At 43.7% G+C, this 23,925-nt stretch overlaps 1 protein-coding gene across 4 annotated transcripts in view; it reads left to right on the forward strand.

The window, feature by feature from the left end:
* LOC102496584 (thyroid hormone receptor beta) overlaps window positions 1-23,925 on the forward strand; it is a 367,776-nt gene that overhangs the window by 238,482 nt on the left and 105,369 nt on the right. For all 4 annotated transcript variants that reach the window (XM_006170583.3, XM_014585033.1, XM_006170582.1 and 1 more), the window contains exon 3: window positions 15,243-15,306. In XM_006170583.3, coding sequence (XP_006170645.1) covers window positions 15,285-15,306 — 22 coding nt within the window. In that variant the 5' untranslated portion in view covers window positions 15,243-15,284. The remainder of the gene's footprint in view (window positions 1-15,242; window positions 15,307-23,925) is intronic.

Consider the following 23,925-nt stretch of genomic DNA (forward strand, 5'->3'; position numbering starts at 1 on the left):
TATTAGTGGGTGTCACCCTTCGTATTCTTGAAAGAGGCAGTCAAGTGTAATGATTTACAGAAAGTCTGCATCCGTATGTAAGGGGTTGTATTAACAGGTGTCACCCTTCATATTCTTGAAAGAGACAGCCAAGTGTAATGATTTACAGAAAGTCTGCATCCATAAGACCTGGATCAATTCCTGGCTCTTTCACTCAACAATCATTGCAGTCATAGGCAAGGAAATCATGTCTCTTGAGTTACCCTCACTGTAAATTGGGATGGAACCAACACCATGGGTTGCTGAGAATACAGAAAGCGGTAGGATGGGGAGGACATCTGACAGAATCCCTTGCAAGCAGTAAGCACTCAAGAAATATCAGCTGCTGGGAACCAGCAGTTAGTGTAATGGCTACGTCCCTGGACTCCCACGTAGTCGACCGCAGTTCGTGTCCCGGACCCGGTGGCTTAAAACCCACGCCGGGCGCATGTGCGTGCGTGCCCAAGATCCTGAGAGGAGAATGGAGGAGAAGGGATTGCGGCGTGGCCATCCCCCCTTGGGGGTGATTTCTCGCTTTCTGTCTCTATGTCTCTCTCTGTCTGTCTGGCGAGCGCACGCGCCCTATAGCGGAAAAAAAAAAAAAACCTCTCTGTTGCTATTGTTGCCATCATCATCATCATTATTATTATTAATACTTCCTAGGGTACCATATACATATGTGCAAGATGTAAGATGATTAACATATTCAAAACATCTTCTCCTTTTTTTATCTCTACTCACGTTCATTGAAGAGAATAAGTAGACACCCTTTAGGTTAGCGGCAGATGGTCACCTCAAAGTCAAGAGCCACATTTTGTCTAGCTTGTGTATGTAGCTTGGTCTTAACGCTAAAAAGAGATACCTCTAGGGGCACAGTCCGTGCCTTCCTGTGGGATCTGCTTTACTTCTTTGAAGTTTGGGGAACTGGATGATGATTCGTTTTCTGGAAATCTTTGTTTTCCAATCACATCAAAGTTTTCCTGGAAAAACCACATGGTTAGTGTTGATCTGTAGCAGGTGGCATCAACAAATTGTTGACCAAGGCCTTCTTTTCTTTTTCTTATGAGAATGGGTCAGTAAGTGGGTTTTACTTACAATTAGTTTTTGAACTGATGGTATAACTGAAGAATTCCGAACAACACCCATAATACTATCATTTGGGGGTCAAAATTGTATTGTTAGGGGAAGTTGAAGTTCTGAAATACTTATTTAAATGTTGTCTCACTAAGAAAGTGTTCATTGAAGTCTCAAAAGGACTTGTAGCAGTACTCATTCATTGTTACAGCATTGCTTAGAGGGTCCCCAGGAAAGTGGATTATCCTCTCATCAAACTTCATTTACAGTTATGCTAAAGGACAGAAATCTCACTCTTTGCCAATGTTACCAACTATTTTTAAGAAATTGTGCTGCTCTGACAAATATATCCAATGCTATCTCTTTTCAAAAACTCCAGCCCTACAACCAGTGCATGAAGCAAATCAAGTTCTCAAGGGGTAGCCATGGTGCTTGGTGAGGGTTCTAGTCCCTTCCCTCTTTGTCATTTCCAGGATGAAGACATAGCTTCCCATGCAGTTGTTTTTTACTATTCAATAACAACAACAACAACAACAATAAAAAAAAACAGGACCCTATGGAATGGGGTCTCTAGTCCCCACTACTCAGTTCTCCAGAGGCCATACGTAATTACGCATGACAATAATAACTCACATTTATTGACCACTTACTATGTGTAAGGCACTGTGTGCTTTTCATGTATGAATTCACTTAATCTTCACATCTATGGACATGACATACTGTAGGATAAATCTAGAAATGATATTAAAACAAGCTGATGGGCATTTTCTGTTCAAGCATCCGGATTGCATGGTAGGAACAGTTTCAGCCCAATCACCTACACTTTACATAACCCACCATCTGAAAGACCCTCAGTTCACAGCTGGATCTTGACCCAGAAGATTGATATGACCCCTGTGCATGGTGATTTGCAGAACGTCTGCGTTTTTGTGGAGTTGATTTTTGTGTTTTTGTTTTTGTTTTTTTAATTACTCTTTCCACACTCCCAGGGCCCCTCTGCACTTCTGACAGAGTACCAAATACAACCTTCTCTAATTAGAAGAGCTTGTGTATGCTCTGCCGTCTCTACCCGGCAGTGTTTGCCAGAAGGGAAGGAGTGGGGCTTAGTCATCTCTGAATGCATCAGAGCACCCAGCTGAGTAATTAGCACACGCGGGCGGGAAGCGGTATGGCTCGGCATTAAGAGAACTTGCTCGAGTTGGCATCCTAACACCTCCTCTCACCAGCTGGTGGTAAAGAGCAAGTTTCTCAGTTTGTCTAGCCCTTTGTGTCGTCAGTGAGCAGAAAACGACTCTGAGCACCTATTTCTTCAAATGTTCTGGTTATTGATAACATGATGGCTGTGTCATCCTCAACAATTCTCCAGAGATTTAGCAGCAGTCCCCAAGAATCTTCTTGGGTCACAACATCGCTCATATCTTAGTGCTCACAGCCTAGAGACTCACTAAGGAGAATGTCGAAGCCAGAACTCTGGGGACCTCCTGACTAGAATATGCTCTGGTGGGCACGTGTCAAGATTCTGAACAGAGAAGTGGGAAAAAGAGAAGAAATGTTTTCTCCTTTCAGACCTAACAGGGTGTGCTGTTGGGCTCCTAGGAGAGATAGTCTTGGTTGAGCTGTTATCATCCATTATTTTCATTGCAATGTGCTGTCAGTGTGATGATGTTATTAGATAACCATAACATCAGGAGTTGGAGGAAGGTTCGCAGGGCTGTTGGCCAAACGGCATCTCAGTTCACAGCTGCAGACAGGCTGAACTCTGAGATAGGACAACTGGCCAGCAGGAGATAGTAACTAATATCAACATGGCTAGATTTTTTTGTTTCTGACATTAAAAGTTAAAAGGTATCAGGACCAGCAGATGGTGTAATGGTTACATCGCTGGACTCCCATGTGATCAACTGCAGTTTGAGTCTCAGATCCAGTGGCTTAAAACTCACACCAGGTTCATGTGTGTTAATGCCCAAAATCCCAAGAAGAGAATGGAGGAGAAGGGATTGCTGTGCGGCCATCACCCTAGGGGGTGATTTCTCACTTTCTGACTCTCTGTCTCTTTCTCTCTGGTGAGCACATGAACCCTATAGCAAACATATCTCTTTAAAAAAAAAAAAGTTAAAAGGTATTAAATCTACAAAGAGTTTAGTTTCACACAAGTGTCTACATGCTTTCCAAAACAGCCCTAAAGTCCTGAAAAAGACTACAGAGGCTTGGGAGATGTGGGCATTATTAAAGAAAGCTGCTTAGTCCAAATAAATTATTCTCAAGTTAAGCCTTGATCAAGAAGTGTCCTTACATTTCTTTGTCAACAAATATGTGTGTGTGACAGCAAATAAGGGTTCAAGAATGTGCTCCCATCTCTAATTCAAAACTCAAGATAGGAAATCCATATGCCTGATAAAAAATAAGAACAGCCTATATTTCTTTTTCACTTTAGATTCAACACTCTTCATAATACTTTAGTTAGGTGTGCATTCCTAACAGGTTTATTCAGAGATAATTTCCATAACAAAGTTCATCCATTGAAAGCACACAGTTCAATAGGTTTTAGCATATTTATGGAGTTTTACAGACATTGTCACAGTCTCATTTTAGGACATTTTCTTCACCCCAAAAAGTAACTCTTGTATCCATAAGCAGTCACTTTCCATGTCTTAATCATCCCCCATTCTCTGGGTATTATGATACCCAGCTGTAGGTGACCACTCAGACTTCCTGTCTTTTTAATGTTTTGGTTTTTTTTTTCTTTTTGGTGTTTTTGTTTTGTTTGTTTGTTTGTTTTTCAAATCTCACTATAGGGCATATGCACCCCCTCAAGAGAGGAAAAATGAGAAATCACCCCCACTGGCGAAGGGCCACATCACAGTCCATTCTCCTCCAGTCTCCTCTCTGGATCTTGGCAACTACACATGCCTAGCATGATTTTTAAGCCACCAGGTCTCGGGCATGAATTGCCATCAGCCATGTGGGAGTCCAGCACCTTAACCACCACCTCCCCTGCTGGCTCCAGTGTGCATTTTTTAATGCAGCCCTCAAATAATTGATCCCTAATCATTAGAATCAAGTGATAAGTTTTTCCTTAAAAAAAAAAAATCTGTAATTTTTGAGGGAAAAAATGTGTTAATTTGAAAGTTAATTTGAAAAATTCACTTTCTTCTTGGGTCTGGAGCCTCCCGTTCTCCACTCAGCCCCAGTTCTTCACCACCACTTACCCCCACCCGCATCCATTGTCTTTATCAGCAAGTACTTACCAAAGGCCTGCTACGTGCCACTTACTGTGCGAGCACCCGGGGTCATCCCCGAGCAAATCAAAGACCCCCGTCTCATGGAGCTGACTTTCTAGCAGAGGAAGGCAAAACAGTAGACAACGACGACAGCACAGCACAGAAATGAACTGCATACCGTGGTAAAAGATGCTAATGGGCGGCCCCATTGCCTAGCAGTTAAGGGAGCCAGATCCCACGTGGTGGACTGCAGTTCAAATCTCAACCCCAGGGGCTTGAAAAACACACCAGGGGCATGTGCATGCAAGCCCAAAATCTCAACAGGATGGAAAAATGGAGAGAGAGAGAGAGAGACTGTGGCATCACTCTGACCATTGAGGGTGCTTTCTCTCTCTATTTCTCTGTCTCTCTGGCAAGTGCATGGACTCTCTTTCAATGAAAAAAAAAAGTGCTATGAAAGAGAGATGTAGAGGAGGACAGGGAGTTCGGGGGAGGCCCAGGACCCAGAGAAGGAGCAGGGTGGGGTATGGCAGGGGGTGGGATGTTCAGACAGGCATCCCTGGAAAGTGAAAGTGGAAAGACTTATCGGAGGTGAGAGAGAAGCAGATGAAGGAGGGACTGAGAAGCTGTCTAGGCCATGAGCATCAGGCAGAGGAAATCCTGCACATCGCCCTTCTGGAGGGGTAGGAGGTTGGGGTGACATGTTCAAGGGTAGCAAGGAGGTTGTTGATGCTGAAATGTGGGGGAAGAAGGAGGTGTGAATGGGCAGATTGTGGGAGCCACAGAGCAGAGGGGCGGCATGAGTGAGGCTCTCATGAGCACACTCCGATGGCCCTGCAGAAAGAGATGCAGAGGGCCAGCAGCAGAGGTCGAGCTCCTCCCAGACTCTGTGTTAGAGGCCACTTTAAGGCAGTGGCTCTCCACCTTGGCTGCACTTCAAATAACCGAGGCAGCTTTGCAAAACCCTAGCTGGTCAGGGATTGCAGCCCGAGCCCTGGAGTCATTCGGCCCGGCCTGGCCTGGGTGTTTTCATGGGCATCCCAGGTTAACCATGAGAGCTTCAGGCACTGTAAGTCATCCCACCGGGTTGACTTCGCAGCTGGGAAACAAAATCCCACAGCGGACCCCAGCCGCTCACTGACAAATGTGCTGGAATGTGGCCTCTGTGACAGTGGCTGGCCTGGGGCTGCAGACATTTGCAGACTGGAGATGGGACTGGCTCGAGTCCACCTGGCCCGTCAGACCCTGGGGCCATCCCAAACAGGAGCCTTTGAATCTGAGACTCCGACTTTCTCCCTGTACCTAAGAGAACGTGTTACAATTCAGCAGGGCTCAATCAAGGATAAGACTGGAACCCCAGCATGTGGGTATGCGACGCCCCCCACAGTCTTTAAAAATAATACTGACCGTGCCAAGCATTGAGCAAGACGCTGTTGATAAACAGATAAGGTCTAGCCGTCCTTGCTCGGGCCAAATGGCTCAAATTGAATGCCGTATAATATTTCAAAATGTGTTATTTGTGGGAAGGCTTTAAATAAGCCAGAAAAGGGGAGGGGGGGGGGATCCTTTGGTGGCATAGCTGAGATGTTGGCATTTTTAATTCAGAGGGATGAATAGAACGTTATTGTGTTGCATCAGCACAAGTACAGCGCAGGGGGAAAAAAAATGCTCGGAGCCCTGAGCCGAACATGAATCAGCAATGTCATTCTATTGTTCGGAAAATAATCACCCTGCTGGGAGTATGGAATTTAAGAATCACGCAGAAATGCCCTGCGTCCGTCCCCGCCCCCCCGCAGGAAACAGACACTGGATAAAAAATGGCATCCCGTTTCTGGCTTCCTGAGCCGAAAGGAATGTAAAAACCTTGGAGAGGATTTAGGGGAAGCTGATTTCTAAATATGGAAAATACAACACATAAGAAATGGGAGGTGATTTAGACCTGGTGTTGGCGCCCTTCCCGAGGTGGCACGCCAGGGGAGTGTTGATTCCCTCTCCGGAGTGGAGAACTAGAGCTACCCCAGCTGCCGTAAATAACTCGCGTTTGTCCAGTTCCTACTGCGTGCTGATCACTGTGCTAGCTGGAGTGAGGAAGGAGAGGCTTCGCTGACTTTGGGAGACCTGCTGCTCTGGGGCAATGAGTGGGGAGTGTGCGAACATGGCATAGCAGCGGTTCTCGAGCTCCAGCATGCCTCAGAGGCAGTACCTCGAGGGCCCCCTAAACCCCTAAACACTGGGTCCCACCCTGGAGTTGCCGTTTCTGTAGAGTTGGGGTACAGGCCGGTCATCTGCATTTTTTTTTTTTTTAGAAAGAGATTTTTGCTAGACTAGGACACATGGGTTCACTAGAGAGACAGAAAGTGAGAAATCTCCCCCCAGGGGGACAGTCACATGGCAGTCTCTTCTCCTTCATTCTCTTTTGGGCATGCACTCACACACACCCAGTGTGAGTTTTAAGCTACCGGGTCCAGGCCTCAAACTGTGGTCAACTTCATGGGGGTCCAGCAACATAACCATTACGCCATCTCCTGGTCCCTAAACATCTGCATTTCTAACATGCTCCCCAGTGATACTGAGCTTGCTGATCTGGGGACCACACTTTAAGAACCTTCTCCTAAGGAAATAAACACGCAGGGCAGGTGAGGCGGGTTCAATGAAAAATCCACTCACAGGGGCAACGGAGTTGTTGGACCTGAAGCAGGAGCCACTTTTTAAATCCATTCTCCAGCACATAGTTAATGGCTTTGAATTACTGACGGGCTTTGGATAAACCCCACTGGCTGTGATGTTGCCAGCACCCAAGGAAGCATGGGAAGAGAGTCCCGTGCAGGTCTGAGGAAGTCGAACAGGACCTACTATAGAAGGGCCATGTCCAGTGACTCCAGATCATTGAGCATGCAGGCAGGCTCCCCGCCACAGCCTGAGTGCCCTGGGGACAGGAGGGAGACTGTCGGGAGACTGTCGGATGGCCTATCCCCATATTCATGTTCATACACAAGCGCTTCTCTCATGGGCAGGAGTTCTCACCAGAAGCACCTGGGAGGCCTTTCTCAAGCACACATGCTCAGCCTAGGCCTGGAAATGGTAAGAAACATTCCTCAGGACCTTTGCCATGAACCTCCCTTCCAAAAGAGGGACAGTCACTTTTCTTTATCTTTTTTTTTTTTTTTTTTGAGAACTTTGTTTTTTGCTATAGGACATACGCGCTCGCCTGAAAGACAGAGAGAGAGAGAGAGAGAAAGAGAGAACTCACTCCCCAGGGGAGATGGCCACACCGCAATCCCTTCTCCTCCATTCTCCTCTAGGGATCTTGGGATCTTGGGCACACGCGCCCAGTGTGAATTTTAAGCCACCGGGTCCAGGACTCAAATCACGGTCGACTACATGGGAGTCCAGTGACATAGCCATTATGCCAACTGCTGGTCCCTGGATAGTCGTTTTTCTGAAGCCTCTGTGGCTGTGCCCCACACTAACAAGTAAACAGGGTGCAAAGCCAGCCTCTGAAAATGCAAAAATCCCTTGCATAGCGTGTCTCCTTACCCTTCTATTACTGAGTGTCCCAATTCAGGGGTGCACTAAAAACATAAATGACCTTCTGAGAGAGTCACAGTCCACCCACAGAACCAGATGCCTTGGCCACAGTAAACATCTTTTTCTGGAAATGTTCTTGACAAGACTGGGTGCTAGTCAGGATGGAGAGGTGGTCATGTCCCCCCTACGTCAAGCTCCGCCCACCTGCTGGCTCCTCAACTCCTCTGCTGTGTCCCTAGTGCTTTAGGTTAGGTTGGTGGCTCTCTGTGTAAGGTCCCTGGACAGTGCAGCCAGATCACCTGGGGACTTGTAGAACTACAGTCCTCAGGTGCCCCGAACTGACTGAATCAGACTGAGATCGAGCCCAGTAACCCCTTTTACTTTCTTTCCTCTTTTTTTAAGGGAGATTTTTGCTATAGAGTGTGTGCTCGCCAGAGAGACAGAGAGATAGAAAATGAGAAACCACCCCCCAGGGAGAGGATTTTGGGGGGTTTTTTTGCTTTGTTTTTTTGCTATAGGGCACGTGCGCTCACCAGACAGAAAGAGAGAGACAGAGAGGTAGAAAGCGAGAAATCACCGCCCAGGGGGGATGGCCATGCCGCAATCCCTTCTCCTCCATTCTCCTCTTGGGATCTTGGGCACACACACACACACGCGCCCAACGTGAGTTTTAAGCCACCGGGTCCGGGACACGAACCATGGTCGACTACATGGGAGTCCAGCAACATAGCCATTACGCTAACTGCTGGTCCCTCGAGAAATCACCCCCCAGGGAGATTCACACCATAATCCCTTCTCCTACGCCCTCCTCTTGGAATCTTGGGCACACACGCATACATGCCCAGCGTTAGTTTCAGTCACCGGTTCGGAGACTCGAACTGCAGTCGACTCTGTGAGAGTCCAGTGATGTAACCATTATGCCATCTTCTGGTTCTCCCAGTAACCTATTTTAACAAGCCCTCCAGGTACTCAGGAAGCACGAGACCCACTTGCTCAGCTTATACTGTAGGGATAAGCAGCTCGCTGTTACCTCGAAGTCAGAGACAGAACGGGACGGAAACGCAGACAAGCTGTCATCTATCCATCTCTTGTGGCACTCACCCTTGGATTCCATGGTTAACATCCCAATGTTCATTTGTTAGGTTTTTTACCTGAAAACTTAAAGGATTCGGTATCTAACCTGTTTCTCAGCCATCTTTGGCATCCCTGTAATTCCCAGTGATTATGTGACTTCTTGCATCCACATTCTTAGGTGATGAAAGAGCTGTGTTTGTCTGCTTTTTAGATCCCTCATCACAACTTCCCCACAAGACAGGAGCTCAGGGAATCACTGGATGATAATCAAACTGGATTCATTCCCAAGCCTGCCTTCAATTCTTATTTTTTAGAGAGAGAGATTTTTTGCTACAGAGCATATGTGCTCACCAGAGAGACAGAAAGAAAGAAATCATCCCCTGCGGGGATGGCCACACTGCAATCCCTTCTCTTCCATTCTCCTCTCAGGATCTTGGGTGCTCACGCACACATGCCCAGTGTGTTTTAAGCCTCCAGGTCCGGGACTCGAACTGCGGTCAACAATGTGAGAGTTCAGCGATGTAACCATTATGCCATCTGCTGGTCCCTCTGCCTTAAATTCTAAAACTTTGTGCTTTATCTCACCTGCTCATTCCCTGCTTCACAGGAGTAAGCCAGGTAGACACCGTTAACAGTAGGAAAGCTAAAGGTCAAATTGGGCAGCCATGGATTCACCAAGAGGAGAGGAGAGTATGGAAGGAGAAAATGCAGGTCACACCCTCGGCTGCTCACTGGTTTCCAAAGCTGTTACAGTCATGGTTCATAAACTCTGAGTGTCTCAGCAAACGCACAGGAATACATGGACTGTTTCACACTTCTGAAGAAAGCAACAACCGTTAGACACCATGCAAATAGCAAGAAACTCTCTTCAGATTCCAGAAGTGGCAGAGTACACGCTCAGACTGGGAGACGCCTTCTCCCTGGGACAAGATTGAATTTTATTTTTTTATTTTTTATTTTATTTTATTTTATTTTATTTTACTTTATTTTATTTTATTTTATTTTTTGACTGTAGATAATGCCCCTGTCAAGGGATCAGGTAGCCCAATCTTTTCTTTTGGTACTGTTCAAGGCCGGAGTAGGAGTGGGTTGTTATTGTCTTATTCACCATCAAACACTTAAAAATCAATAATAAGTCATGTGCTTCAGTCTTAATGTTTAATGTTCCTATTCCTTGTTTGTTGTTTTTCCCGCATGTGTCTCCATGAGTCACTGAAGCACAACGATATAGTCAGACATCTGGTCCTTCTGCGTGGTATCCTCGTTCCTTAGGAATTATTTCATTCCCTGACATGATGCATGTGTTCCCAGTCCCTTCGTATCTCCTCCCTCTCTCTCTCTCTTTCCCTCTTTCTCTCTCTCTCTCGCTCTCCCTCTCTCTCACACACAGGCACAGGAACACAATTTAACGCGCTTTCTCTGGCACAGAGAAGCTACCCTACTCTCCACCAGGTGTCAGCAGAGTCAGGTTTAACTACTTGCTTTAGCCAACAGAGCAGATGTGGAAGTGCTTCTCCTTCTGTCCCAGACACTCCCTCCAACCACCTGCTTTCCTCTTAGGAGCCGTTTTCTCCTCCTTCGACACATTCGGAGATGATAGGCCCCCTCTACAGAAAGGTAACTAGGAGGCAAAGGCGTTATAAACAGAGCAGGCAGTCAGGGTGACCACAGTTGGCCTCAGATCACTTTGCTTTTTTCTCAGCTTTTTGACCACTACAGGATTTGGCTAAAAAGTGCTCTATGTAGAACCAGCCCCATAGCCTAGAGATTAAGGGAGCCAGACCCCACAGGGCCCACCATGGTTCAAGTCCTGGCCCAAGTGACTTCAAAAACACACCCAGCACCCAAAATTCTGACAGAATGAAAAAACTGGAAGGAAAAAATTGCCACGTGATCATGGCCCATTGAGAGGAGCTTTCTTTCCCTCTCTCTTTCTCTGTGTCTCTCTGGTGAGTGAACACACTGGCAATGACAGAAAGTCAGGGTGGGGGACATGTGTCACTGTGTGTGACAGTGAGTGACATGTAGTAGATGGTTTGGATTAGCAGGGACCTTTATTGTTTGCTTGATAGCTCATTCTGACCCCAAGAACCCCAGCCCTACCGCTGCTGACTTAGCCCTCAAAGCAGAAATAAACCGAAATGGGATTTTACTCAACTGGGGCTCTGGAGCCTCGCACGTAAGTGTGGAAGAAGACTTCCAGGTATCAACTGCATTTAGCCTACTGAATCCCCATGCTCTCCTTTGAGGTGGGCAATCCCATCCCCATTTTGGGAATGCAGCTCTTTCCTCTTATCATCCCACATGTCCTTCTCCTGCTAAGTGGTGGGGTCTCTGCTGTTTCCAATATGCCATGGTGAGTTGGCCTGGGAAAAAGAAAAGACGAGAAAGAAGGGACAATGATTTAGCCTAGGCGTAGGTAAAAAGGGAGAATGGAAATGAGCCTCAGAACGAGACCATGGAACTTGAGTTAATGGGGGTGAGTGGGGTGGATGCAAAGGTTGAGAATATTGCTGAGAACAACAATAACCAAAAAATAACAATAATCAGCCACAGCAAATGAAGCTCAGTTTCAACCACAGAGCTGGCTGCAGTGTCTCCCTCCCTGAAGGCTAAACACTTACAGCAGCTGCTGAAGATCTGAAATGAAAATTAGGTGTTTGCCGTTCTGTAGTCATTTGCTAATGCCGTTTGGTGGGCCCGCAACTCAGAGCCATCCCCATCCCAGTGGAGAAGTTCAGACTTTGCCGTCCTCATGCCTGGGCCATGGCATAGGCAGAGCTCCGATTTTTCCACATCTTTATTAACTAAAAGGGATACAGAGTCCTATATGCCTTTTTAATCAGCTCCATCCCAGTCTCACTATATTGGCTTTTAAATTTTCTCTTACTGATTGTTTGATGTTACAGTCACAGGAAAGGTTAGTTTTACCCAATGTGAAAGGTGGAGTAGCGTGGCATGATTTGAATACACTTTACCTCGATTTGCTTCCATTTCAGTTCTTAACTCACTCCTATCATTAGAAAATCAGCCATTATATATTAACTATTAAAATTTACTATTAAAACGTGGCAATCTTGGGGCAGGACAATGGGCTACATTTAGGATGCTATAGATTGGGTACAAATTGCTGTGCCCACTTACTCCCCAAATGAGGCTAAGCGAGCATGAAAAGCAAACCTAAAAGGAAGGTCGTTTTCACAAAAGGTAAAAATCAGCCTTGAAAGAGAATGGCAGGTGAGGGAGAAGCAAGTCTACCTCCATTTTATCTTGGTGATGATGGTGTCCAGGGAAGTGAGCGTCTGAGCTGTCTATGAGTCTTTATAAGTGCACCTCAGAGCACTTCTAGGGCAGACTAAATCATAGCCCCAACTCCCCATACCTTAAGGAGTATTATTGGGGCTGGCTAGGCGATGACCATCATAATGATGACTATAATAGTGAAGAAATCTCCCAATACCTTCCTCTGGGATCCTTTGAAATCCTTTCCAATTCCTTTGAGCTTATATTAACCCCGAGAGAGAAGAGATCATGATTTCCCTTTACAAAGGAGGCTTTGAGAGTACAGGAGCCTGCCCAAGACCCTCAGACTACTGAGCCGAGACCTGGAACCATCCAGACTGACTCCCAGTTGAGACAACTTCACTCCATACCTGGGATTGAACTTGCTCTTACATTTTTTGTCTCCAAATGTCAGGGTCATAGGTTGAGCATAAATGAGCCCTTCCTTAAGAGGGGAAGATGGAGAGAAGGGAAAAACTCCCCTTTCTAAAGTGGGGCCAACAGGTACCCAAGAGATCTGCACCTCACTGACCTCCCTGTTTGGGGTACACCTTACTCTGAGGGGACAACCATTCACATTTATCCAGATGGGCTTTTGGATACCCCAGACAGAGCTGTGGCAAGGAAAAATTGGGACAGGGTAAGTTAAGGGGCTTGCTCCCATAAATTTCAGTAGTAGGACTCTCAGTGTCCTACAATACCAGATAAACTTTGTAATAACAGTGGTGTGACCACCCCGTTAGGGGGTTCTCTCTCTCTTTCTCTCTCTCTGTCCTCTCTCTCTTGTACACCCTACAACAGCAATGACAACAACAACAAAGAAGGACCGGGGTTCAGATACACAATGCTCTGGGTATGATCTGTGCTCTTTCTCATACTCAAAACACAGCTGGACAGGTAAAAAAGGATGGGTAAGGGGCTTATGGCTGGCAATTCTTGGAAAGCTGCTCAGCATCAAGAATGCATTTTTCTAGTTAATATTTATCTTTCTATCAGATGCCAATGCAGGCAGCTTACAGGCAGCGTATCATTGTGCTTCGGTGACTCACTGAGACACATGCCATATCAACCGTATTCACTGTATTTTATTCAGTTTTAAACACATATTGATGTGTACCTATTATGTCTATAACACTCTGCCCAGTGCAGAAGATATAAAAATGAGAGAGACGTACTCCTTTCCATGAAGAGAGCACAGCCTAGTGGGAAAGACAGCCATGTAAACTTGTACTTCCCACAGAATGTGACAAGAACTATGATCAAGGAATGAATTAATAGTTTTAAGTATTAGATTTGAAGACAGAGAAAGAATGGTCATATATAAATCTGTGTTATAAACCTAATCCACATATTTTCTCTTTCACATACTTCCTCTTCTCCAACCAGTTATTCAAATCAAGATGGTACCTCCTTGGTCCAATGGTTATCATGTGTACAGTACATTGTAGATTACCAGTGTCTTCACTCCCATCATCTTTGAATATCAGAAACCTCAGTCTTGTGAAGTAAATAGGGCAAGAACTAGTTTTCTCATTTTACACTAAAGAAATGGAGATTCTAGGAGACCAGCAGATGGTGTAGTCATTGTATCACTGGACTCCCACATTGTCAACCAGAGTTCAAGTCCCGGACCAAGCAGCTTAAAACTCATGCCAGGCATGTGTGCATGCATGTCCAAAATCCTGAGATGAGAATGGAGGAAAAGGGATTGCAGTATGACCATTCTGCTTAGGGGATGATTTCTCGCTCTCTGTCTCTCTGTTTCTCTAGTGACCACATGTGCTCTGTAGCAAAACTCTCGAAAGAAAGAAAGGAAGGAAGGGAGGGAGGGAGGGAGGGAGATTTTAATGCTTTGAAATTACTACCATAATCCCACCATTAGTATGGGGCAGCCTTGACCCTCGGACTGATACCTCAGGTTTCAGTGCTATTTTTAAGCTACATTGCTGCCAGCATCTACTACTGGTCATAACCCTACAGAGGAAGAAAATTGATCCCGACATGGCCAGCGATATATTAAAGAGCTGTGTCCTGTATTCATCACCCACCTGTGTCCACCTGTGTTATCATGGTGCACATGCTGCAGCATACTTCCCTCAGCGACCCCCTGGCCACTGATGCCCAATGAACCTCCTTCCCCAGTCTGAATGCTAAGTCTGTCTGCTCTTGGATCTCATCAAGGTGGTGATGAAGGGGAAGGTTCAGCTCCAACTTAATAAAAGCTATTTATGAAAGAATAAAATGGGAGGCCAACAATACAGATTCAGTTCCCTAGAGCAGTGTGTCTAAGACCTTACAATACACACGAATCACCCAGGGGATCTTTGTCCAGATGTAGATCCTGATTGCATATTTTGGGGTGGACTCAAATTTTGTGTAAGATCTCAGGTGATGCCGAAACTGCTGGCCCACGGACCACACTTTGAGAAGCAAGGATGTAGATTGAAGATGCTAATACAGTTTAGCCACTCATGGAAAAAAAATAAAAGTAAATCAGTAAGCTGATAGTTTTCTTTAAACTCTGAGATGGAAAAATGTAATTCTGAGATAAAAAAAATGTAATCTTGAAAAGAAATGTTCTTTTAAAGCATGTTTATAGAAAACACCATGAGACGGGACCAGCAGTTGGCATAATGGCTCTGTCGCTGGACTCCCATGTGGTTGACTGCGGTTTGAGTCCCAGACCGGGTGGCTTAAACTCACACTGGGCATGTGTGCATGCGTGTCCAAGATCCCAAGAGGAGAAGGAATTGTGGCGTGGCTATCCCCCCTGAGGGGTGATTTCTCTCTTTCTGTCTCTCTGGCAAGCACATGCAACCTATAACAAAAACCTCTCCAAAAAAAGAAAAGAAAACAGCATGAGATGAAAATTAAGAGGTCTTTTAATCTTATGCTTATCACATACATCAATTTCTCTAGTTATTAGTTGAGAACAACAAAATTTGCCTCAAAGTTAATCAATGCATATATTGTTTAGAACCAAAACACTGTAGAAAATACAGGTTATAATCTTTGCTCAAATTTTTCTTGTATTTTTCTTTGCAGGAGATGTCCATGGAAAAAAGGACCCAGAATGATTACTAACCTATGACTCCCAACAGTATGACAGGTATCTTTACATTTTTTACAATATTCTTTGCCTCCATCTTTTTCCACAAAAGTGAAATACGGGACTCCTAAACATCAGCTTGAGAGTATTAATATCAGTTATTTCCAAACCAACAAGTGTACTACACCCTATGAATCCAGCCCTACAAATATGCTTCCATCTTCTTCAGAAATTAGGAGGTGCATCAGCACCAGGAAGATGATGGAAAGGAATCATAATTCACAGTGAAAGGTTAATTTTTAGCCTTCCTAGGATCATCCTTGCCCATTAAATATGTTTACTCTTCACAGACATTCAGAGCAATATCATAATTGGCTCTGCATCCTTCGTGACCCCAAAGTCCATGGGACTTCCCCAAATTGGCTGTTTGTTCCATTCACGGTAGACTAAGAATGGAATATGATTAGGTCACATAAGGTACAAATGAGCTGTAAAAATCTTAGCCAGGGTCAAAAGAGAGATAGAATGACACCCGCAGGAATATAACATTGCAATTACACAATTTGTTCGTGTAACACAGAAAACAAGCATTGCCCACTCAAAGGCCCCAGGGGCCAGACAAAGAACACCAATACTGAAAAGGTTGGGCATAAAAAAAAGGCAAAGAAAACAGGAGAACTTAGGTTGACTTTGAAGGGAAGCCATCCCTTAAAACCAGGGATGGCTCATGCAGCCCAGAGATTTTGGGCTCTCAAAAGAATTGGAAATCTAGATATTAAATAAACTATCCTAATTTTTAAATGTTAACAAATAACTTATAAAAATATAAAAGACCCATGGGACCAGCAGTTAGCATAATGGCTATGTCACTGGACTCCCACGTAGTTGACCACGGTTCGAGTCCTGGACCCAGTGGCTTAAATTCATGCCAGGCGTGTGTGCGTGTGTGCCCAAGATCCCAAGAGGAGAATGGAGGAGAAGGGATTGCGACGTGGCCATCCCCCCTGGGGTTGACTTCTCACTTTGTCTCCCTGTCTCTGTCTCTCCAGTGAGCGCACATGCCCTAGAGCAAAAATCTCAAATAGATGGATAGATAGATAGATAGATAGATAGATAGATAGATAGATAGATAAAATGATAGATAGAGAGGTAAGATGATTGATAGATAGATAGATGATAGATAAGATGATTGATTGATAGATAGATAAGATGATTGGTAGATAGATAGCTAGATAAGATGATTGATAGATAAGATGATTGATAGATAAGATTATTGATAGATAAGATGATTGATTGATAGATAGATAAGATGATTGATTGGTAGATACATAAGATGATTGATTGGTAGATAAGATGATTGATAGATAAGATGATTGATAGATAGATAGATAGATAGATAGATAGATAGATAGATAGATAGATACAGAGTGCAAGAGTGACCATCTGTCCCAGGACCCTCCAGGTCAAAGAGTTGGCAACTTTTTTTGAAAGGCCAAGGAGTAAATATTTCTGGTTTGCACCCATTCGGTATCTGTCTGTCACAGGTACCCAATTCTGCTATTATAGCATGAAAAGCCATAAGCTACCATATATGTAAACAAATAGGCTTCACTGTGTTTTAGTGAAACTTTACTTACAAAACAGGCTGCAGGCCAACTATGGTCCATGGACTGTAGTTTGCTCAAGTCCAGAGGGGTCGAGGAAGTTTCCTTCCAGCTCCAGACCAGCTAGTTGTTGAGCAGAATCCCCAAGGCTGAGGCAGCTGGAGGTCTGAGCTAGGCTGAGCTAGGCTGAACTCAGACCTAGACAGTTCTGGGCTAAGCCAGCTTCTGGCAGGTCTTGTGGAAGCTGAGACCGCAGCTGCCTCCTAGTGGTGGAGTTTTCATTTCAGTATTTTCTTCATGGCGTAAAAACTAATGGAAGTTTTGGATTTTTAAAAGAGGCCGATTCCATTCACGTATATGCTAAGTATATGTTAATGGGCTCGGAGGAGAAAATCATTACTTACACTGCTTTCTTTGTTTGTAAAATAAACAGTATCCTATTTCCTCTCTCTTTTACTCTAAGCCTGGGCTACGTGTTTATTGTAGAAAATCTAAAGGGAAACCCTAATGGAGTAGTAAGTCATAAGAACTAAGCGCTTTCTCTAGGAGCATAATTTAAAAGCCAGGTATGCATATTTTTTCTTTGAAAACCATAATAGGTAGTACTAACTGGTAAGCAATACAAGAAATCAATTAACCCTTAGGAAAAGAAAACCATTTCTTAAATGATCAAGAACACCAAATCTGTTTTTCCCAAACCAGCATTTTCAGATAAGAGATTGGTATTTATGTTTTGTGGGCTCTTTCAGCCACAATACTTATTAAATTTCGTATTTCATATTAACTCGAATGGAAACTTGTTTATTTTCTGGAGTTGTTTAATATCAGATACGATAGAGTCAGGTCTTGCCAAAATTCTATCAGTGCTTTACCCTACCTAATTTGAAACTAGGACTGTATGAAATTACTCACTGGAAAATACTGATTCTTAAAAAGGAAAGTAAGAAAGTGGCTTCATACGGTATTATTTAGTCTGCAATTAAGCACCACTTCCTAGGTTCTCCGACGGAAGTTCTGCTGATGTTGACAGCACCGTAATGAACTGCTTTGAATCAAGCTATGATTCACAGCACAGGGGAATGCGTTCATATATATGAACGTCTAATATCTTCAATATTAAAGTTAGAAGCTTTGGGCTTTTGTTTGAAGAGAACGCTAAGAACTCAAACTCCTCTAACTACCTCAAGTGGCAGAGACAGGACCTAGTATGTTTGACTGAACTTGACTTTGTGGAGTTCAGATATGATATAAGGTTAGAAACGCCTTCAATGTGTTCACTGAAACTGGCCTTCCACTAATTCAAAGCCACACTGTTACGAATCCTTTCAATCCTATCCTATTCCCGACAAGAATTTAGTTCACAATGACTGTATGGTGTTATTTTGTCTGCAGTAAGCTGAGAATTATTTTTATACTCCGCCACCACCTGCCACTATCCCCAGCTAAAACGTCCCAGGTTCTTGTTTTATCCAGCGTTGCTTGGCTTTTGAGTCTTGGCTGTGATGACATCTCGCTCTAGAATTTGGCTGGTATTGTAAAAATGAAGCCCGTGTGGAACTCAGCCCCTCAGTGCCTGCAGACTGCACGGCCATTCTTGTCTTTGTGCTGAAGCTGCACTGAGCATCGTCTCCTCTGAGCCTCACGGTGGACACGTTGACAGGTTAAGGCCAGAGTGGAGAGGGGACTTGTCCAAGGTCATCACAGCACACTGTTGGGTATTGGGACCATCCATTTCAAGGCTTGGGAAATGGAGGGTTGGTTAACTAATTTTGGTTTTGATTTGTTTTGTTTTAATTTGCCATCGGGTGTGTGTACTCTCTGAAGAGAGACAGGGATTTTTCTCCCCTGTTGGGTATGACTTGGAAAATGTTAGTTTGGCCATCTGAGCCCCCACCAAAAACATCTAAACTGGGATCTTTTCGTGTAGGCCTCCCCTGGGTGAGGGTGACACATGGAGATACGTTTGTTAATGCTTTCCTCCCGTTGGTGACCTGGTGTGCGTTGGTACTTCCCCCGTGAATGGCTGAGGCACAGTCCCTGAAACCACATATCTGTCCGGTGGAGATCATGTCTACTATCTATGGCCCATCCAAGCAGGGACCTCTCCAGTTCACATGATCAAAAAGTCTTTTGAGAAGGCACTCCAAGGACAGCCTTTCACGTTGAAGAGAGAAGGTGATCACGAGGAAACTCGATCCTCTCTCCCACACATTCTTTGTGGTTCAGGCATCAAGGTCAGCATGATCCCATGCACCTTCATGGGTAGTTTTAGTGGTGTGGTACTTTCAGTTATGGAAGGAATTATTTGGTGTTTATTTGTTTGTTTCAAATTGCCACAGAGAGAGACACAGGGAGAGAGAATACACCTGCCCCAAGAGGCCCGGTCAGGCCTGGTCAGGCTGCACTCCTCTCTCCACCACTTCACCATCCTGTCAGGGTTTGGGGCAAGCACACACATGCATCAGGGGTGTTTAAGTAGGATCCAAATCACAGTCAGTAATGTGGGATTCCAGCTTCCTCAACCACTGGCCTATTGGACTGGCCCTTAATTTGTTTTTGTTTTTGTTTTTTTAAATAAATTGCTTTCATTTCAGGGCCTCAAGAGAATGTAACTCTCTGGTGAACAGTACCCACAGGGATATAGTTCTCAGCCTGCACTGAACACTTGACTCGCTTGTGAATTTTTTTTTTAATTCCAGTGCTAAAAATGCTGAACTTTTCCCAAAGGACTGTGAGGAGGGTATAAGATAGATGTAAAGTACAGCGTCTGGAGTAATGGGGAACGGCATAGACAGCCATCATGACGGAGTACCTGGTACGTCATAGGTACTCACTGACTGTTAATATGGCAGAAGAGCCAATGGAATGATTATGCTGCAGGCCCAGCATGAGGGGCTGGCACAGCAGTCCGTAGGCTGGGACCACATGCAAGGCCCAGGTTCAATTCCCAGTGAAACATAAAGGTCAAGCACAGCATCATGTGCCTATTAACCCTAGCAGCTTGGGAGGCTGAAACAGGAGGGTCACAAGTTCAAGATGGGTCTGGGCAACGTAATGAACCTCTTCTAAAAAGAGCCAGGTGCAACTATAAGCCCAGCTAAAAGGCTTCGGGAAGGCTATCTTGACAGTGACATCCTGTCTTAAGAAAAAAATTACTGCACTATAGTGGGAAAAAGGATGTAAATGAATGTATTCTTTGCAGGTAAATTTACACTTTTATAGCCTTCCTTAGCTCATTCCTATAATTCATGTTTTCTCTTCAATGTCACATTCAAATCTAGTACCTTAGCGAGGACTTCTCACAAAAATATTCTGTACAATTTACAGCCTTTTCCTCTTCCAAAAAAAAAAAGAGTGTAAATATTTCTGTAATTATTGTTTCATAGAAAAATATTTTAATGAAGTAATAATCTAAACACAAGAATTGAAGCAAACAATTACTGCAAAAGGAAGTAGATAGATTTTTCAGAGGTTTTTGCCATAAGGCATGTGCACTCACCACAGATACAGAGAGAAAGTGAGAAATCACCCCACAAGGGGGATGGCCATGCCGTATTCCCTTCTCTCCCTTATTCTTCTGAGATCTTGGACACGCATGCACACACGCCTGGCCTGACTTTCAAGCCACTGGGTCCAGGACTTGAACCACAGTTGGCCATGTGGGAGTCCAGTGACATAAACACTACACCATCTCTGACCTCAGTGGATAATTTTTAATACAACCTTTTCTTTCTATAGTTTCTGGTTTTAAAAGTACTTTAAAGTATTTGGTGGTATCACTAGTTTTTCTTTGCCTTGGTTTTGTTTTTTGGTTTTTTTTAGTTTGCTACAGGGCAAGCGCTCTCACTGCAGACAGAGACAGAGAAAGGGAACATAAGAAATCACCCACCCCCCCCCCCCCCCAGAGGGAATGGCCATACCACAATCCCTTCTCTTCCACTTTCCTTTCAGGACTTTGGGCATGCACATACACATGGCCCGGGTGTGTTTAAAGCCCAGGTCTGGGACTTGAACCACATAACTGGCCATGTGGAATCCAGCCACCTTAATCTCCATACCACCTGTAGCCTCCTTTATTTTTTTCTTTTGTATTTGTTTTTTTTAAGACAGGCTCTGGCCATGGGCAATCCTCTGGCCTAAGCTTCCCAGCTGTGAATACAAAAATTATAACACACCCGGCCATAGTTTAGACAGGCTCTCCCTCGGTTGCCCAGGATGACCTGGAACTCAAGATCCTCCTAATTCAGTCTCCCCAAGAAATTGTCATTACAAGGGCTCACTGTGGAACCCAGTCTTTCTGTTGAACTGGAAATGTAGTTCCTGCCTTCCGGGTACAGTGTACTAGTCCTAGCAGCACACGCCACCTTGGCTGGGCCAATTACTACTTCGTTTTTTGTTTTTTGGTTTTTGGTTTTTTTTTTAATACTTTGTTTTTTAAGATACCAGTTCCTGGGACCACGCAGGTGGTATGGTAGTTGAGGCGCTGAACTCTCACATGGCTGGGCATGGTTCGGACCTGGCAGCTTGCTTTCTCACTCACTCTCTTTCTCTCTATCTCTCTCTCTCTCTCTCATCTCTCCATCTCTCTTTTGCCTGATCAAAAAATAATAATAATAAATTAAAATTTTATAAAAAGTTATCAGTTCCTGTGCCAGACAAGGTGAAGAGACCACAGACTCAGTGTTTTCCTAGGTGCTCAGCAGTCCGCAGGATGTCGGACTCTGGGGAGGGATAGGAGAAGATGGGAGGGGATAGGCAGCTCCCTACTGTGCCAATAAAAAAACAAGTTGAAAAGCACCGGTCTTCCATAATTAGATTTACTTGCACTGTCAAATTGTGGTTCCCAAGATGTTTCTGCCAGACCTCTGTTTCCTTTGAACCCTCTGCTTTCAAACATTTTACCTGCCAAACTGCATTTATTAAGTAATAGAGTTCATTGACCTGTTTTCAGTAATCAAAGACATATTTAATTAATAATTTTGTTTTTCAGACAGAGATTTTTGCTATCGGGCACATGCACTCATTGGAAGAGACAAAGATACAGAGAGACAGAAAGCAAGAAATCACTCCCTGCGCAGGGAGGGCCATGCCTCAGTCCTTCCTCCTCCATTCTCCTTTTAGCAATTTGAGCATGCACACAACATGCGCCCGGCATAAGTTTTAAGCCACCAGATCCGGGATTTGAACTGCGATTAATTATGTGAAAGTTCAGCAATGTGACCATTATGCCATCTGCTAGTCCAAATTATTCATATACTTTTTAATGAACAGGATAAAATGACCAATGTTCCCACCCTGTACAGATGTACAGAAAAATTTCTGTATCTTTTTCAAAAACCAACAAGTGTAAACTTTTCATGAAAGCAGCAAAGGCTGTCTCATATCATTGTATAATATCCCTTGGGCCTTTCCAAACTTTTTAAATTATTCATAGTTTCTCCCAATACTGCTTTTATGGACATCAAGGTAAGAGCCATCTGAGTGAGAAAATTCTGAATATTCTTACATCCCCATATTCCCAACTGTAAGTAAGAATCATACTCCTATTTTATTTAGCTAAATAGAAATATAAATGAAGCCATCAAAATAGCAATTACTGCTAGCATTACCTTTAATCAAAAAAGTCTTTCAGTATCATTCTTCAAAGACTGAGTCTATGTAAAGGAAGATAAAAGTCTATTGTACTCAGTAATGCATAATGAAATAATTCATGAGAATTTCAATCATTTGACACTGTGCTTTAAATTAGATCAAGAAATCAGTGGCACAAATCAGAAAGTTAGTAACCTCTTTGAGTTACAGAAAATTCTAAGTAAATTTAATATTTTTTGAGCGTCAAAGATATTGAATACTAGACTTATTAACACAACTAGGTATAGTCCTTACCTTTGAGGAGCTCACAGTAGAAAGTTTCTGAACATAGCAATATGTATTTTTTTAACTTCTGAGAAGACATATAGAAGTTTAAGACTTACAGACATTTAATGATTAGAAAGAATCCTAGAGACCATCTAGGATTAGTCCATCACCCGAAAATTATAGGTACAGAAAATCCCATGAATGTGAGGATGCCAACCTGTGGCCACACAGCAATGCACCAACCACACAGATGTTTTGATTGTTCTCATAGGCGATTCTTCACACTTCTCACTTTTATTAAATTATTTTTATTGAACTTTATTTTATTTTTTATTTATTTTAATTTGACCAGAGAGAGACAGAGTGAGAGAGTGAGAAAGAGAGAGAGAAGGAAAGTGAGAAAGTAGGTCACCAGGTCCAGGACTTGAACCACGTCCAGCCATGTGGAAGTCCAACATCCTTAACCACCACGCCACTTGCCAGCCCCATACGCTTCTCACTTCTTAAGCTTCGATTGACTCTTGATTGGCTTTGTAAAATACTTAATGATGGAGTATACAGGAAAGCCATTTGTCTCATAAAGTGTCTGTTAGTAAAATAATTATCTTTGCTGTAACAGGTGAGTCCCAAAATCTCAGGGACTTTATTGAACAAATTTTTACTTCTAACTCATGTCAAGTCCTGTGCCACACATTCTTGGTTGGCAGATGACTCTTGTCAAATCATTTGGGGACCCAGGCTCCTTTCTTCTTATGTCCTCTTTCACCTCTGGACTTGAGAATTAGTTCAACGAACAGGGAAGGAAAAAGAAAATGAAAGAAGACACATGGGAGGTGTTTTACAGCCAGACCTGGAAGTGGTTCCTAGTGCTTTTTATTTAGTCCATTGGCTAAAAATCAATCACATGTCCTTGTTTGACTTCTTGGTTCACCTTTTTGAGTTGCTTTAGGAATTGGTATGGTGTAGTGATAGAAAAACAGACTTCGAAGTCATGTGTCCTTAGGTTCAAATCCCTAGTTTGCTCCTTATTAACCTGGTAACTTTGAGCAACTTGCTTCAGCTCTTGGGTTTTGTTTTTTTTTGTTTTGTTTTTTTGTTTTTTTTTTTTTTTTTTGGTAAAATGGCAGAAAGCATCTTAGAATTGTGTGAGAATTCACTTTAATCATTCAATTAACATTTATTGGGAGCTTTTTATGTGTCAGGTCCTCTGATATAC

Source organism: Tupaia chinensis, unplaced genomic scaffold (assembly GCF_000334495.1).
Source record: "Tupaia chinensis unplaced genomic scaffold, TupChi_1.0 Scaffold148626_1, whole genome shotgun sequence".
Lineage (NCBI taxonomy): Eukaryota > Metazoa > Chordata > Mammalia > Scandentia > Tupaiidae > Tupaia > Tupaia belangeri.